This window comes from Hemibagrus wyckioides, linkage group LG20 (assembly GCF_019097595.1).
Source record: "Hemibagrus wyckioides isolate EC202008001 linkage group LG20, SWU_Hwy_1.0, whole genome shotgun sequence".
Lineage (NCBI taxonomy): Eukaryota > Metazoa > Chordata > Actinopteri > Siluriformes > Bagridae > Hemibagrus > Hemibagrus wyckioides.
The window spans coordinates 20993934-21008488 of record NC_080729.1 but is presented as its reverse complement, the minus strand read 5'-3'; the positions used below and the strand labels follow the sequence as shown (position 1 = coordinate 21008488).

Here is a 14555-nt window from a genome sequence, read left to right as displayed (position 1 = left end):
CAGACTTATGCTTTTGTTATGTGCGAACGCAAGTGGCGACTTGAAACTAAAGCCGCTACTCGTCTACCATTCAAACAACCCCCGTGCCTTTAAGCAACACAACGTGAATAAGGCCAGACTGCCTGTAATGTGGAGGGCCAATATAAAGGCATGGGTGACATGGAACTTGTTTATGGAGTGGCTGGATGAAGTGTTCGCACCGACCGTGAGGCAGTACCTAAGCGAGAACCAGCTGCCCCAGCGGTGCCTTCTGGTCATGGATAATGCCCCGGTGCACCCTCCCTACTTGGCTGACAGCATTGAACACGACTTCATACAGGTCAAGTTCCTCCCACCAAACACGACCCCTATTCTGCAGCCCATGGACCAACAAGTCATTTGTAATTTTAAGAAATTATACGCCAAGGCGCTGTTCACTAGATGCTTAGGTGTCGGTTGAAGATACACAATTAACTCTGAAAGAATTTTGGAAGAAGCACTTTAATATTTTTCACTGCATAACTCTCATCGAAAACGCATGGAATGAGGTCACGTACCGCACATTAAATTCTGCGTGGCGGAAACTTTGGACCAAGTGTGTAACTGACCGTGACTTTGAGGGCTTTGATGCAGAGGTTGTGCAGGAAATTGTGTCCATGGGCAACAATATGGGTCTGGAAGTCAACAAGGAAGACGTTTAAGAACTGGTCGCTGAACATGCAGAGGATTTGACCGCGGACAAACTTGTTCAACTCCACAAAGAGCAGCAGAAGGAGCTCACTCAAGAGCAATCAAATGATGAAGAGGAGGATGGGGAGGAAGTTACAGATGCCAGCAGTGAATTGATTAAATCCGCAATGGAAAAGTGGAGTGATGTCCAGTGTTTCCTTGAGTTGTACCATCCAAACAAAATTGTTACGAACAGGGTTGTGAACAGGGTCAATGAAAATTTAATGAATCATTTTAGAACAGTTATTCTAGGAAGGTAAAGGCAACAGACATTGGATAAGTTTGTGATTAAAACTGCAAAAAAAACCCAGTAGAGATGAATCTCCGGAACGAGATTTCCCCAACCTGGATACGGGGGGGGGTCTCCCTCTGCGCAATAACCTCCTCCCCACCCACCCTCCTCTTCTCTCGTCCGTCAAGCCAGAAGTCGTGTCAGCCAACGTAAGTGTTCACTTTTTAAATGTTTTTTTAGTTTTAGTTTACTATTATAAATTATATTATTAGATATATTAAGGTCGCACTTTGTTTCATATTGTCTGTGTAAAATAAAACATAAAATACATAATTTATAATGGTTCGGAGGGGTCATGAACAAATTAATCGTATTCCCATTAAAACCTTATGGGGAAATTAACTTTAGGTCATGAACATTTTGGAACACGAACAAAGTTTAAGAACGAATTGTGTTCGTGAATCAAGGTTCTACTGTAGAAGCTGCAATGGTGATTTCCTCATCTCAAACAATTTATTGAAACAAAATCCAACAACAGTGGTGGGTATACCACAACAAAAAATGTCAGTGTCTCAATAATTTGTCATGTGCCCTTGACCATCAATTACAGCTTGACCACGACGTCTCATGCTGTTCACGAGTCGACTTATTGTCTGCTGAGGCATGGCATTCCACTCTTCTTGAAGGGCGGCCCTCAGGTCATTGAGGTTCTGGGGTGCAGGGTTACGAGCCTCTACACGGCGACTCGGCTGATCCCAGAGGTTTTCTATGGGATTCAGGTCTGGAGAAAGTGCAGGCCACTCCATTTGAGGTACCCCAGCCTCCAGCAGGCCGTTCCCTAATGATGCTCCTCGATGAGCTGGAGCATTGTCGTCCATGAAGATGAAATTAGGCCTGTGTTGTTCATGCAGGGGCACAATGACTGGATTAATGATGTTATTCAGGTAGTATTGCCTCGTCACTGTACCATTCACAAGATGTAGGTCAGTTCTGTATTGAGTGGACACACCTGCCCAGACTGTAACACCACCACAACAGTGGCTGATGCATCACGCTCTCCTTGACGTCTCCAACATCGTTGGGTCCATCATTTCTGCTCAACGTGAATCGACTTTCATCTGAGAACAGAACTGAGGCCCACCGGTCCCTCGTCCAGTGTAAATGCTCCCTGGCCCGACGCCTGTGCCTGGGGGTGTGGTCAGGTGCCCTTGCAGGTCGTCTATCACGCAGACCACGCTGATGTAAACGGTTTTGAATGGTCTGACGTGACACTTGGGTTCCTCTCACCTCCCTTAAATGTGCCTGGAGTTGAGTGGCATTCATCATCCGGTTCCGCAGGGCACTGTTCACAATGAAGCGGTCATCAACGTGGGATGTGGCCAAAGGACGTCCACTTCTATGCCTTTCTGTGACTCTTCCAGTCTCTCTGTATCTCTGTCCCAACCTGCTGATGACACTCTGTGACACTCTAAGCTCAGTGGCCACTTCCCTCTGAGAACATCCTGTTTGAAGCCTCACAATGGTGAGGTTCTGTTGATCAGTTGTTAGGTGTGGTCTTGGTCTCATGATATCAGAATGTGAACAGCATGATGAAGAGGACTGTTTAAATACCAATTCTAATGGAACCAGAAAATTTATTGGTGGATTCATGGATCAAACACCAGTTGTGAATTTTGCCGTTAAGCACCTTGTTAGAGAACAGCAAGTTCTGCAGAAAGTACTGAAACACTGAACAGTTGGACATGTGCATTCAGAAGTGTAGAGAAGATCAAATTAAGTTCACCTGGAAAGGTTATAGTGCATTTTAGGCGCATCCTGAAATTTCACCCGAAAGCTGAATATCCTCATGTGTTTTCATTTCCTTTTCATTTTATATTTTAAAAAAAATATTGTATTCTATAGTGTATATTGGCCTTGAGTGTGAGAAAGCACGTTATAAATATTATAGAAATAAAAAAACTCAAAAGATTATTTGTTCATTTTGTAATTTTATGATTTATTAAGTTTTTAATTTATTCTTAATAAATTTAAAAAATGTTTGGATATAAACAAACATATATTCAGACATATAATTTAAAAAGGAAGATAATAATAATTATTATTAAATATTATTATTATTATTATGACTACATTACCCTGAACTCTGAGGCGATGACGCGCTTGTCTCCGCGCGCTGCAGTTGGTCAATAGTGCGCATGCGCAGTGCTGTTGTTGTTGACAGTGGCGGCAAGATGGCGGCGATCGGAGATGCTTCAGGCCCGGGGCTGAATGGGTTAATTCAGCAGTTCACTGCCATTACCGGTAAATATGTAGATTATTTCTAGATTGTAGGGGTTTGTGGGTTTGTGAATTTTCCGTCGGCGAAGGAAAATAATTGTGTTTGTTAGGAAAAACAGAGTACAGAGTTTGAGGAGAAGCTGGAGGAGCATCAGTGTCTAAGCTGCTCTCAGTGTGTGTGTGTTCCACAACTCGAGGGAAAAAAGCTGATGTGCAGAGAAGGAGCTGAAACTCAGGCCTGGGAATAATACTCTACTGTTTAATTCAGCCAACGGAAACGATAAACACAGTGAGAAAGTGAGGATCCTGTGTAGAAAATAAAGACACATTTCTGCACAGATGGTGTTAATGTACACTGCTGCTCACACACTGGAGTAAACTTGTAGAGAGATGAACCTTCATCCTCCTGCTCCACTCGCTCCCTTCGTGTTCTCCTAAAGCTCTTTACCACACACACATGATGAACTGATCTCAGAGCTACGCTACAGGTTGTTCATTTGTACAAAAAAACTTCTTTAGACCGCAGAAGCTGTCCTGTTAGCCGAGCAGCTCCGAGCAGCGCGTGACCAACATGGCGGCGTGGAAAAGACCCGCAGATTCTCTACAACTCTACAATCCTGATATTTCACTGCTTTTGTGTCTTAAGAACTATTAAACAGCGCAGACCTGCACGTGTGTGTGTACACTGTATACAACCTGGGTGTAAACTTATATAATACCGTGTTTTCAGTCACAACTTTCACTTTATATCGCTTTAAAAGCTGTTTTGGATTATTATTTTTTTTTTTTTAGACTCGCCGCTTCTTTTCGTCAGACCGAGAATCGCTGTGGCGCGTTTGCGCATGCGCGGAATGAAGGAACGAAGAAGTGGGCGGGTCCTTTCCTGCGCCATAAAATACTAGGAAGAGTTTCGTGGGTTTTTAATAAATATATTATTAAAAATAATTAGTTTAATAATTTTCATGATGTGTTGATCTACACTAATTAGTTGCATTTGGCCTGACAGGAAAGTGTTTACAAAATATAAAGAAGCTGTTTCTGACGTTTTTACAGTAAAACTCCAGGAATTCCTCTCCTATAGTTTCTGGTAATATTTGTGATTTTTTTAATCCTCCTCACTTTAAGTTCAGATTTTCTTTATTTTTCACTCCACACTTCAGGTGTTCCTGCTATAAGCTTGTTAACACTTGAGGTTTCTTCAGCAGTTTTGGCTTTTGGTCTTGTTCTTTGTCAGTTTTTCTTCCTGATGTGTTTAAAGAGCTTCATCCTCTCCACTCGTCTCTTTCTCAGTCTATGTTTGGTTGTGTTTTTTTTTTTTTCTGTGTATCCCAGTGAGGTAATCAAACACTTTTAGGGTTGGGGAAAGACGTCTTTGTACTTAAGTGTAAGATTATAGTCAGAAGAAGAATTTTTTAAAGTGTTAAGTTGCAGATGAATCAGTCTTCAAATCTGATTCATTTGTGAATGATTCAGTCTTTTTGAACGAATCATTATGGTGATTGAATACACATCGCTCCGTTTCTGCTGGTCTGATGGTCCTCACAGTTTTCAGTGAATTTATGATCGTTATGCAGCTTTGCACCATGCATTTATCTTGTTGTTTGTAAACGCTGGTGAATCATGTGAGTCATATTTGAAGCTGCTGTGTGTTCGCGTGTCCAACCGGCTCCATGATTCCTGAGTCAGTGAATCGTTTCAGTCATGACAGCATCATCAACATGTTGATTTGCACGGAGGGTGTGATTTTTAGTCCTCGTGAATCGGGAGCTCTCTGGGTCTTGACCCAACACCGATACACAACAGGCTATGACTTTATTAACCGCAAAATAAATAGTGTCATGTTTATTTTGTTTTGGCTTCAGAAATTGTGGATGTGTGTTCACGAAATAATCAGAGAGATCCATGCACAGAATTTATTAAGCTTCAGTACTCACACTCGCAGATAGACACATATGGTCATTCCGCTACAGTGAGCTTTTTGTGTGAAATGAGGCTTTAGCGAACACTCGTGAATTTTATTAGATGTTAGATTGTGTGATTGAGATATTCCCTTTTTCTGGCTCTGAAGATGTTTGCATTTTCGGTTGTCAGGAGCCACTGAGAGCGTGGGGAGACACATGCTGGAGGCGTGTAACAACAACCTGGAGATGGCTGTCACCATGTTTCTGGATGGCGGAGGAGTCCCTGAGGAGCCGAGCACCAGCACCAGTTCAGCCACAGCTTCGGGGAGCAGATGCCATTCAGAGTGAGCGTTCATTTAAACCTGGAGGTGCTGGTGTCACGCCATGTGTCTTCACTTAATCACAGATGCTGTGTTTTTAAATCCCGACAGAGACGAAGTCCGAGCGCCGATCCCTCAGAAACAGGAGATCCTGGTGGAACCGGAGCCGCTTTTTGGAGGTGATTCATAAAGAGCATTATTATCTGATGATCCAGTCAGTACGACTGGCTTATAATCTGACCATAATATCCTTATTTTTATGAACCGTGGAACAGTACACAGATTCCTGAGGTCAACATGTCACAAGACATTTTAATTTACTGCAAATTAATGAATAAATTTATGAATACAGACAGAACTGGCATTATTAAGTTTTTTCCTCCCTGTGTCTCAGTACCGAAGAGACGGAGACCGGCTCGCTCCATCTTCGACGGCTTTCGGGATTTCCAGACAGAAACCAGTAAGTTCCCAGCACTGGGTAGATAAACAGAACATTCACACGGGAGACCAGAGCCTGGGCTGATTCTGGGGCTTATAGGGTTGCAGGTTTTATGCAGTTCCACACATCAGTATTGTCCATGTGATTTATATTCTGACCAGACTTCCTTCTCCTCTGCTGACCGTAACAACTGTAAAGTTTAAAGTTACGGGTTTAACCAATCACGTTACCTTTGTGTACAGCTCTGACATCACAGATCTTCCACACAGCACGGTTCTGTTAAAGCAAAAAAAAAAACAGGGTCCCTGGAGCGCTCTCCACAAAACACACTGAACACACTGGTCAGAAAAAGAGGAAAAAACACCAGAGCATAGTTATAGGAAAAGTGTGTGTGTGTGTGTGTGTGTGACGGTCCAGTCAGACAAGAGCAGGAGCTAAGGAACGGAGGAGCGATGGATAAAAAGCTGAGCACTCTGGCCGATCTGTTCCGACCCCCGATCGAGCTCATGCACAAAGGCAGCTTCGAGACCGTGAGGACACACACACACAAACACAAATATAGATACATACATATACAAACACACTTATTTATAGTGTGTGTATGTTTTCTAACCCTTCAGGCCAAGAACTGCGGTCAGTTGGAGAACAAGTGGTTGATGATAAACATCCAGAACGTTCAGGATTTCTCCTGCCAGTGTTTAAACCGAGACGTGTGGAGTAACGAGGCGGTGAAAGCCATCATCAGAGAACACTTCATCTTCTGGCAGGTGCTGAGATCAGGCCTAAGTAAAGAGTCAACACCTCTTTGGTGGGCAGGGCTAGAGTGTTTATTAAGCCGGTCCTGCTCCCCTAGCACTGTTATCTGATCAGTATAAAGGACTGGGTTAATGTAGTTTTAGATAATATCCAATAAATAACAGGAGGTTGATCTATAAAATCCAGTTTAATGTAAAGATTTCAGTGTAATTACATGTTAATGTGATTGTATTTACAGTAACACAAACCGTGCTGGATTGTTTTTGTTTGTTTAAAGGTTTACCATGACAGTGAAGAGGGACAGCGCTACATTCAGTTCTACAAACTCAACAAATTCCCTTACATCTCCATCCTGGACCCTCGTACAGGTAAGACAAACAAACTCCAGCACAGTGGGAGGGGCGTATTTATTTGTGGGCTGTCTTTCAAATAAGGTGGGAGGAGCAGGAAGTAGTGATGGCTAAATGATAAATAAGATGGCAGTGAAGCCTGTGAGTTTTAATGCAGCCTCCCACATCACTAGGTAGTAAAAGTAAATATATTGTATAAAAAATTATATAATAATTTATAATTATATAAAGTTAAACCACGTTGCTGCTATATACACTTCAGGATGGTTGTGTCCTGGCTTCTGATTGGCTCCTGTAGTCATGTAGGTGTCTAGTAGGAAATGGTGTCCTTTTTTGTCAGTGCTGGTGTTGTCGCTGTCCTTGGTGCTGAACTTGGGGTGTCAGTGATCCTGGGTTAGAGGTGTGGTCTTCTGATCCCAGCTGGGAGACAGAAAGTCGAGATGGACTGTAGATTTTTATTTTATATTTAAAAACACTGCGCTGAGTGTGACCTGAAATTTAAAACAGAAAACATTTATAATTACTGTATAAGGCAATAAAAGGCACCATACACTTTATACCATGACTGATAACGGTGATGGTGGTGGTGATGATTGTGATGATGGTGGTGATGATGATGGTGATGATGATTTGCTCATGCCATTTTGTAAATCAGGTCAGAAGATGGTGGAGTGGAATCAGCTGGACGTTTCCTCATTCCTGGATCAAGTGACTGGTTTTTTAACGGAACACGGCCAGTTAGATGGACTTTCCAGTCAACCTCCAGCCAAACGCGCTCGCTCTGTAAGAACACCATCTCACTGTACACTGGATTGAGCCAAAGAGTGTCTGTGTGTGTGTGTCTCTATTTGTCTGCCTGTGTGTGTGTCTGTGTGTGTCGGTTTTGTTCAACAGCAAAAGTCCTGCACTGTTTTCTTAAAATGTAACCTTTACAGAATGATAATTTACAGGAACTTGTATTAAATAAATATATTTTCTCTGTGATGTTCCCCACAGGAGAGTTTGATTGACGCGAGTGAGGACAGTCAGCTGGAGGCTGCCATCAGAGCATCTCTACAGGAAACACACTATGACTCGAAGCAGGAGAAAGTGGAGTCAGAAAACGACTCGGACGCCGAGGCCTTCTCGGACAGCGAGGGCATGATCTCAGTGGACGGTTCAGACAGCGACGGAGGAGGGAAAGACTCCATAGACGGAAACTCGTTGTTAGAACAGGCCCCGCCCAATTCCTCAGATAGTCCTGCCCAGAACAGGAAGTCTCCGCACAAAGAGTCCAACCACAGAAAAGAAGAGAGCAAGAAAAACCACGTGGAGCCTCCACTTCGGCCGAGCCTCAATCCCACAGAGTCACAACAACAACCACAGCAACAACGTCATCACGACCAAAGTCACAAAATCACATCATCCCAAAGCACACAGCCTGAAGATAATGGTACAGACACACACACACACACACACACACACACACACACCCTGCTGCTTCCTTATACACACTAAATCATCTGTGTAAATGGATTCCTGTTCACTGCTGCACTGCCACATGAAGCCTGTAGGGGGCGGTGAGGTATTAATAATGAATATCAGTAACAACACAAATGAACTCTGGCTTTTCCTCATCTTTCTTATCTTCTCTTCCTCATCCACTTCTACCTCATCCTTCCTTTTCTCTATCCTCCTATTTGTTCTGAATTCTCATTTTGTTGTTCTTCTCTTCCTCATCCTCCTTGTCCTCCTCCTTTTTTCCTCATCCTCTCTTCCATCTTCCGACTTTTCTTTTTCTCTTCTATTCCTTCCTAGATGTTTCATCTCTTCTTTTTCCTCCTTCCTCCATGTTCTGCTCCTTCTATTTCCTACCTACTCCTTCTCCTTGTTCTTCTCTTCTTTCTCCTTTTACCTCATCCTCCTCTTGTTTTCCTTTCTTCTTTCTCCTAGTCCATTTCCTGCTCTTACTCTACTATATTCTTCCCCTTCTTCCTTAAATATTAAAGCTTAAAAAAACCTGCAGGTCTCTGTAGCCACACCCCCGCTATGTTTTAATTGGTCAGTTTTTTAGTTAGTTTGTTGTTTTTTAAGGTCCGAAGGCTCGCCTGATGCTGAGATACCCCGATGGTAGGAGGGAACAGATTGCCTTGTCTGCTAATGCTAAGCTCATGGTATGTGGTATTTAGTGTGTGTGTTTGTTGTGTGTGTGTGTGGTGTGTGTGTGTGTTGTGTGTGTTTGTTGTGTTTATTGTGTTAATGTTGTTTTTCCCCTGCAGGCTCTGGTGAGACACGTTCAGTCAAACGGATATCCGAACGAGCGTTTTGAACTGGTCACTAACTTCCCTCGACGGAAGCTGGCTCATTTGGACTATGACATCACGCTACAGGAGGCGGGGCTTTGCCCTCAGGAGACTGTGTTTGTGCAGGAGAGGAACTAACCCCGTCCTCTCCGTTTTTGTTCGTTTTCATACTTGTCCCTCATCCGTCGTTCTCTGCGGAGCCAGAGTGGACCGCGTTCCCTAGAAACGGACCAGGCCTTCATATTTATTTGTGAATTTCTCGGCGCATCTCCGCTCCTCCGGCTCTTTTACAGTTCTCCACATCATAATCGTGGAATAATCCGAGATAAGATCCCAGTCGGGTTTTGGACTTCAGATCACTTAATCAGCTGCTTTAAAAGAAATCCAATCATTTATTTCTGTGAGGATTTAAAACCTGAACTCTGTCCAGACGCTGGGTGACGTGCCCTTGTCCACTTCCCCTCGCTCCGGTCATCTCGTGGCCTTATCAAGTGCTCAAGTGAAGTTCAGCAAAAAAGTTAACGTGAGCAATAAAATCTGCCACAGAACTCTTCACACTGTTCTCGGTATTACTCCCGATCATCTTCATCCTCATCCTTATCGTCATGCACGCACTTCTCACCGTCTGAATTACGCTCTCTGCTAGCGCGGTAGCTAGGTAACTAGCATGCTAGCTATTGAGCCCAGATGGTTTCATTCAGCAGCTAGTTTGTGAGTTAAACACTTTTTGTACGTAGATTAAATAAAGAACGAAAGCCAGATCGGCTCCGATAAACATCTCCGGGTCACGTGCTGGACTGGCGGCACTGTCGGCTCTCCGAGGGGAAGTCGGGCGAAGGTGAGCGTTCCAGTGGCTCTCGCGGATCCGCGGTGGACCTTCCGACTCGTCCAGAGAGGAATGGAGCGAGGGATCTTCAGCACGGAGCAGCCAGGGTGTGGGACGTTACATTTATAGTGAAATTTCTGTCTCTTTTTTTATATGCTGCATCATTTCCACAAAAAAATGTTGATTCTCAAATATAACCATGAAAAAAAGCTGTGTGTGTGTGTGTGTGTGGGGTGGGGTGGGGTGGGGTGTGTAATTGCGGAGTGAGTTTCCTGTGTGTTGATTTGTTCCTGTGGAAGTTTCTCCATCTTACTCGTGAACACAAACAACAACACTGCAGCGGCTTCTGTAACTGAAGACACGTGACCTCACTGTAAACACCTCAGGTCACAGAACACCATCTGATAATACACAGATTAAGAAGATGTGAAGTAAGGGGGGGGGTGTTCTGTGTTGTATGATGTGTGTGTGTGTGGGGAAGGGGGGTGTATGGTGTGTGTGTGTGTGATGGGGGGTGATGTGTGGAAGGAGTCTCCAGTGTCAGTCCTGTGGAACAGTCAGAGGTGAAGCTGGAACCTTTTCATTTTTTTTTTTGAGTGAAAGTTGACCAGTTCATCAATTATGATCTTCACGCAGCGAGGGCGTTTCCCTCGTGTCCAGATGTTTCACTCATGTCCAGACATTTCCCTCATGTCCAGGCTTCCTGAGCTTACAGATTCCTCTCACAGCAATTTACTAACAACAAACCACACTTTATTTACTCAACACGTCGTTTTATTTAAGCTTCAGTTCTCACTAGAGTCTCTTCATCCTCTCTAGAGCTCTCAGCTGGTCATGTTCCTGAGAAACTGTGAAGAAGAACTTCCTCTGTTTCACTGTGCTGACACTGGAGACTCCTTCCACACACACACACGCACGCACACACATACACACAATTTGTAAGCAAACTTAACCATACCAGTGGAGTGTGTTGTACACATCCCTACTATGGAAACGATAAGGTATCAGAGTGAGGGCATTAATATAAAACTGCGCTACAGTCAGAGCTGCTGTAATCAGCACCTGATCCACCAATCAGAATTAATCAGCACCTGATCCACCAATCAGAATTAATCAGCACCTGATCCACTGTAAGTGTAGTTGTGGAGGTTTGATATGAAGTGCAGTTTCTCAGGGGATTAAAGTGAAGTTAAAGTGAGATTCTGTTCAGAGAAGAGACTTCAGACATTACAGGGAAAGAAAACAAACAAATATCACAATTAACCCCTGATCATTTATTACTGACTTTCTGACTTTGTTATAAAGTTCTCCACAGTCCAGTTTGCTGGAATCTGACCCTCTATTTGTCTCCATCACGCTGAAACACATTTCCCCCGCAGTGTTAATTCTGGAGAGAGAGTCAAACACAAATCCTAAATTTATTTCCAGAATTTTAGAAGTTTAATTTAATTGAAATATCAACACGTTTCTGAATCTAAACACTGATGATGTTTTTGATGTAAATACAGAAAGCAGTTTCTTTCTCTTTTTCTGTCGGTGACGGTCAGAGCTGGCCCAAGGCATAAGCAAAATAAGCAGCTGCTTAGGGCCCCTTGGCCACCAGGGGACCCCCTAGAGTACCTGAAATGACAGATCGTTTTTTTTTTTTTTTTTTTATATTATGTCAATAAACAATGGTTAATAAACAATGATTACAATAATTAGTAGTAGACAATAATTAGTCATATTGGTGGCACAGGGGGCCCACTGTAGAGCATCAGAACAAAGTCTCCATCAGGGACGCAAACTTTCAGATAATGAAATTAGACTCGAGTGAAAAAAAGCTAAAATAAACAGATGTGTGCAGCTGTGTAAACAGGAGCGGTCAGTGACCTGCAGCACACACAACTTCAACTCAGACTCCAAACCAGCTGGAGATGAAACTCCCCAAAATCTCCAGATAATCTCCTATTTAAAATAAATCTCCAATCTTTCTAAAGCCTTGAACACCACAAACCCCGCCTCGTGTTTATTTAAACTATTTATTTCTGTTTTCTGTTTGGAATAAAGAATTAAACTTTATATTTTTAAAATTAATACTTGATGATAAAATTAAATTAAAAAAAACATTTATTCAGCAAAAATAAAGTAATAATAAATTTATTTATACTCAATGCAACATAAAATAAATAACACTTTAAGACAAATAAATATTAGTAAACAAATTAATTATTTAATATTTGTATTAATATAATAATGTATGTATGATTATAGTAATATAGTCTTATTATATTATATAATATTAATAATAATAAATGCAATTAAATCCTGTCAAATTTATATAAAAATGTAATGTTAATATTAAATATTATTAACATTTAAATAATATTATATTCCTATGAATTAAAAGCAAAACAACTTTATCAGAAAAGAACAAAAAGCAGAGCATGAAGACTTGAACAGATCGATTTCATTTAGAAAATGTGTTTCTAACGGGAGAGGGGAAGAGTGTAAATAGATGAAAGAAAGAAAGAAAGAAAGAAAGAAAGAAAGAAAGAAAGAAAGAAAGAAAGAAAGACTGCAAGTGATTCATTTTCTCAGAACTGAGTTAATGGGTTGCTGTGTTAGCTCTTTGGCATCGCTAACTCACACACGCACTCACACACGCACTCACACTCACTCACTCACACACGCACTCACACACGTACTCACACTCACTCACACACACGCACTCTCACTCACTCACACGCACTCACACTCACTCACACACACGCACTCACACTCACTCACTCACACTCACTCACACACACACACTCACACTCACTCACTCACTCACACTCACTCACTCACACTCACTCACTCACACACGCACTCACACACACTCACACACACTCACACTCACTCACACACACGCACTCACACACACGCACTCACTCACACTCACTCACACACACGCACTCACTCACACTCACTCACACACGCACTCACACTCACTCACTCACATACTCACTCACACACGCACTCACACTCACTCACTCACACACACTCACTCACACACACTCACACTCACTCACACACACACTCACACTCACTCACACACTCACACTCACTCACACTCACTCACTCACTCACACTCACTCACACTCACTCACTCACTCACACTCACTCACTCACACTCACTCACACTCACTCACTCACTCACTCACACGCACTCACACTCACTCACACACACGCACTCACAATCACTCACTCACACTCAGACACACGCACTCACACGCACTCACACTCACTCACACTCACTCACTCACACGCACTCACACACACACGCACTCACACTCACTCACTCACACTCACTCACTCACACGCACTCACACACACGCACTCACACTCACTCACTCACACTCACACACACACTCACACTCACTCACACACACACGCACTCACACTCACTCACACACACGCACTCACACTCACTCACTCACACGCACTCACACTCACTCACTCACACGCACTCACACTCACTCACTCACTCACACGCACTCACACTCACTCACACACGCACTCACAATCACTCACTCACACTCAGACACACGCACTCACACTCACTCACTCACACTCACTCACACTCACTCACTCACACTCACACACACGCACTCACACTCACTCACACACGCACTCACACACGCACTCACACTCACTCACACACACGCACTCTCACTCACTCACACGCACTCACACTCACTCACACGCACTCACATTCACTCACACACACGCACTCACACTCACTCACTCACACGCACTCACACACACACACTCACACTCACACACACACTCACACACACTCACTCACACACACACACACGCACTCACACTCACTCACTCACACGCACTCACACACGCACTCACACTCACTCACTCACACACACGCACTCACACTCACTCACTCACACTCACACACGCACTCACACTCACTCACTCACACTCACACACACGCACTCACACTCACTCACTCACACACACGCACTCACTCACACACTCACTCACTCACACACGCACTCACACTCACTCACACACGCACTCACTCACACACGCACTCACACTCACTCACTCACACACTCACACTCACTCACACACACACTCACACTCACTCACACACTCACACTCACTCACACACGCACTCACACTCACTCACACACACACTCACACACACACTCACACTCACTCACACACGCACTCACACTCACTCACACACGCACTCACACTCACTCACATACTCACTCACACACGCACTCACACTCACTCACACATGCACTCACACACACTCACACTCACTCACACACGCACTCACACTCACTCACTCACACGCACTCACATGCACTCACACACACTCACTCTCACACGCACTCACACTCACTCACACACGCACTCACTCACACTCACACGCACTCACACTCACTCACTCACTCACACATGCACTCACACACA

At 43.5% G+C, this 14555-nt stretch overlaps 1 protein-coding gene across 2 annotated transcripts; it reads left to right on the top strand.

The window, feature by feature from the left end:
* Window positions 1–3111: 3111 nt before the first annotated feature.
* ubxn7 (UBX domain protein 7) lies at window positions 3112–10294 on the top strand. Of its 2 annotated transcripts, none has more exons than XM_058418988.1 (11): window positions 3112–3241; window positions 5309–5462; window positions 5550–5617; window positions 5833–5898; window positions 6295–6407; window positions 6498–6644; window positions 6911–7001; window positions 7639–7766; window positions 7980–8415; window positions 9057–9136; window positions 9242–10294. In XM_058418988.1, exons 1-11 carry the CDS (start codon window positions 3136–3138, stop codon window positions 9401–9403), a joined length of 1551 nt encoding a protein of 516 aa, XP_058274971.1. In that variant the 5' UTR covers window positions 3112–3135; the 3' UTR covers window positions 9404–10294. The 2 variants fall into 2 exon arrangements, with proteins under 2 accessions (XP_058274971.1, XP_058274970.1); XM_058418987.1 differs by having other exon boundaries at window positions 5833–5900; window positions 6291–6407.
* Window positions 10295–14555: the final 4261 nt, after the last annotated feature.

Bases quoted from the DNA above. Each gene is read 5' to 3' on its own strand.
- ubxn7 (XM_058418987.1), top strand. From the start codon at position 3,136: ATGCGCAGTGCTGTTGTTGTTGACAGTGGCGGCAAGATGGCGGCGATC. The intron at 5,901-6,290 runs AAGTTCCCAGCA...GTGTGTGACGGT, and splicing joins ATTTCCAGACAGAAACCAGT to CCAGTCAGACAAGAGCAGGA. The intron at 6,408-6,497 runs GTGAGGACACAC...CTAACCCTTCAG, and splicing joins ACAAAGGCAGCTTCGAGACC to GCCAAGAACTGCGGTCAGTT.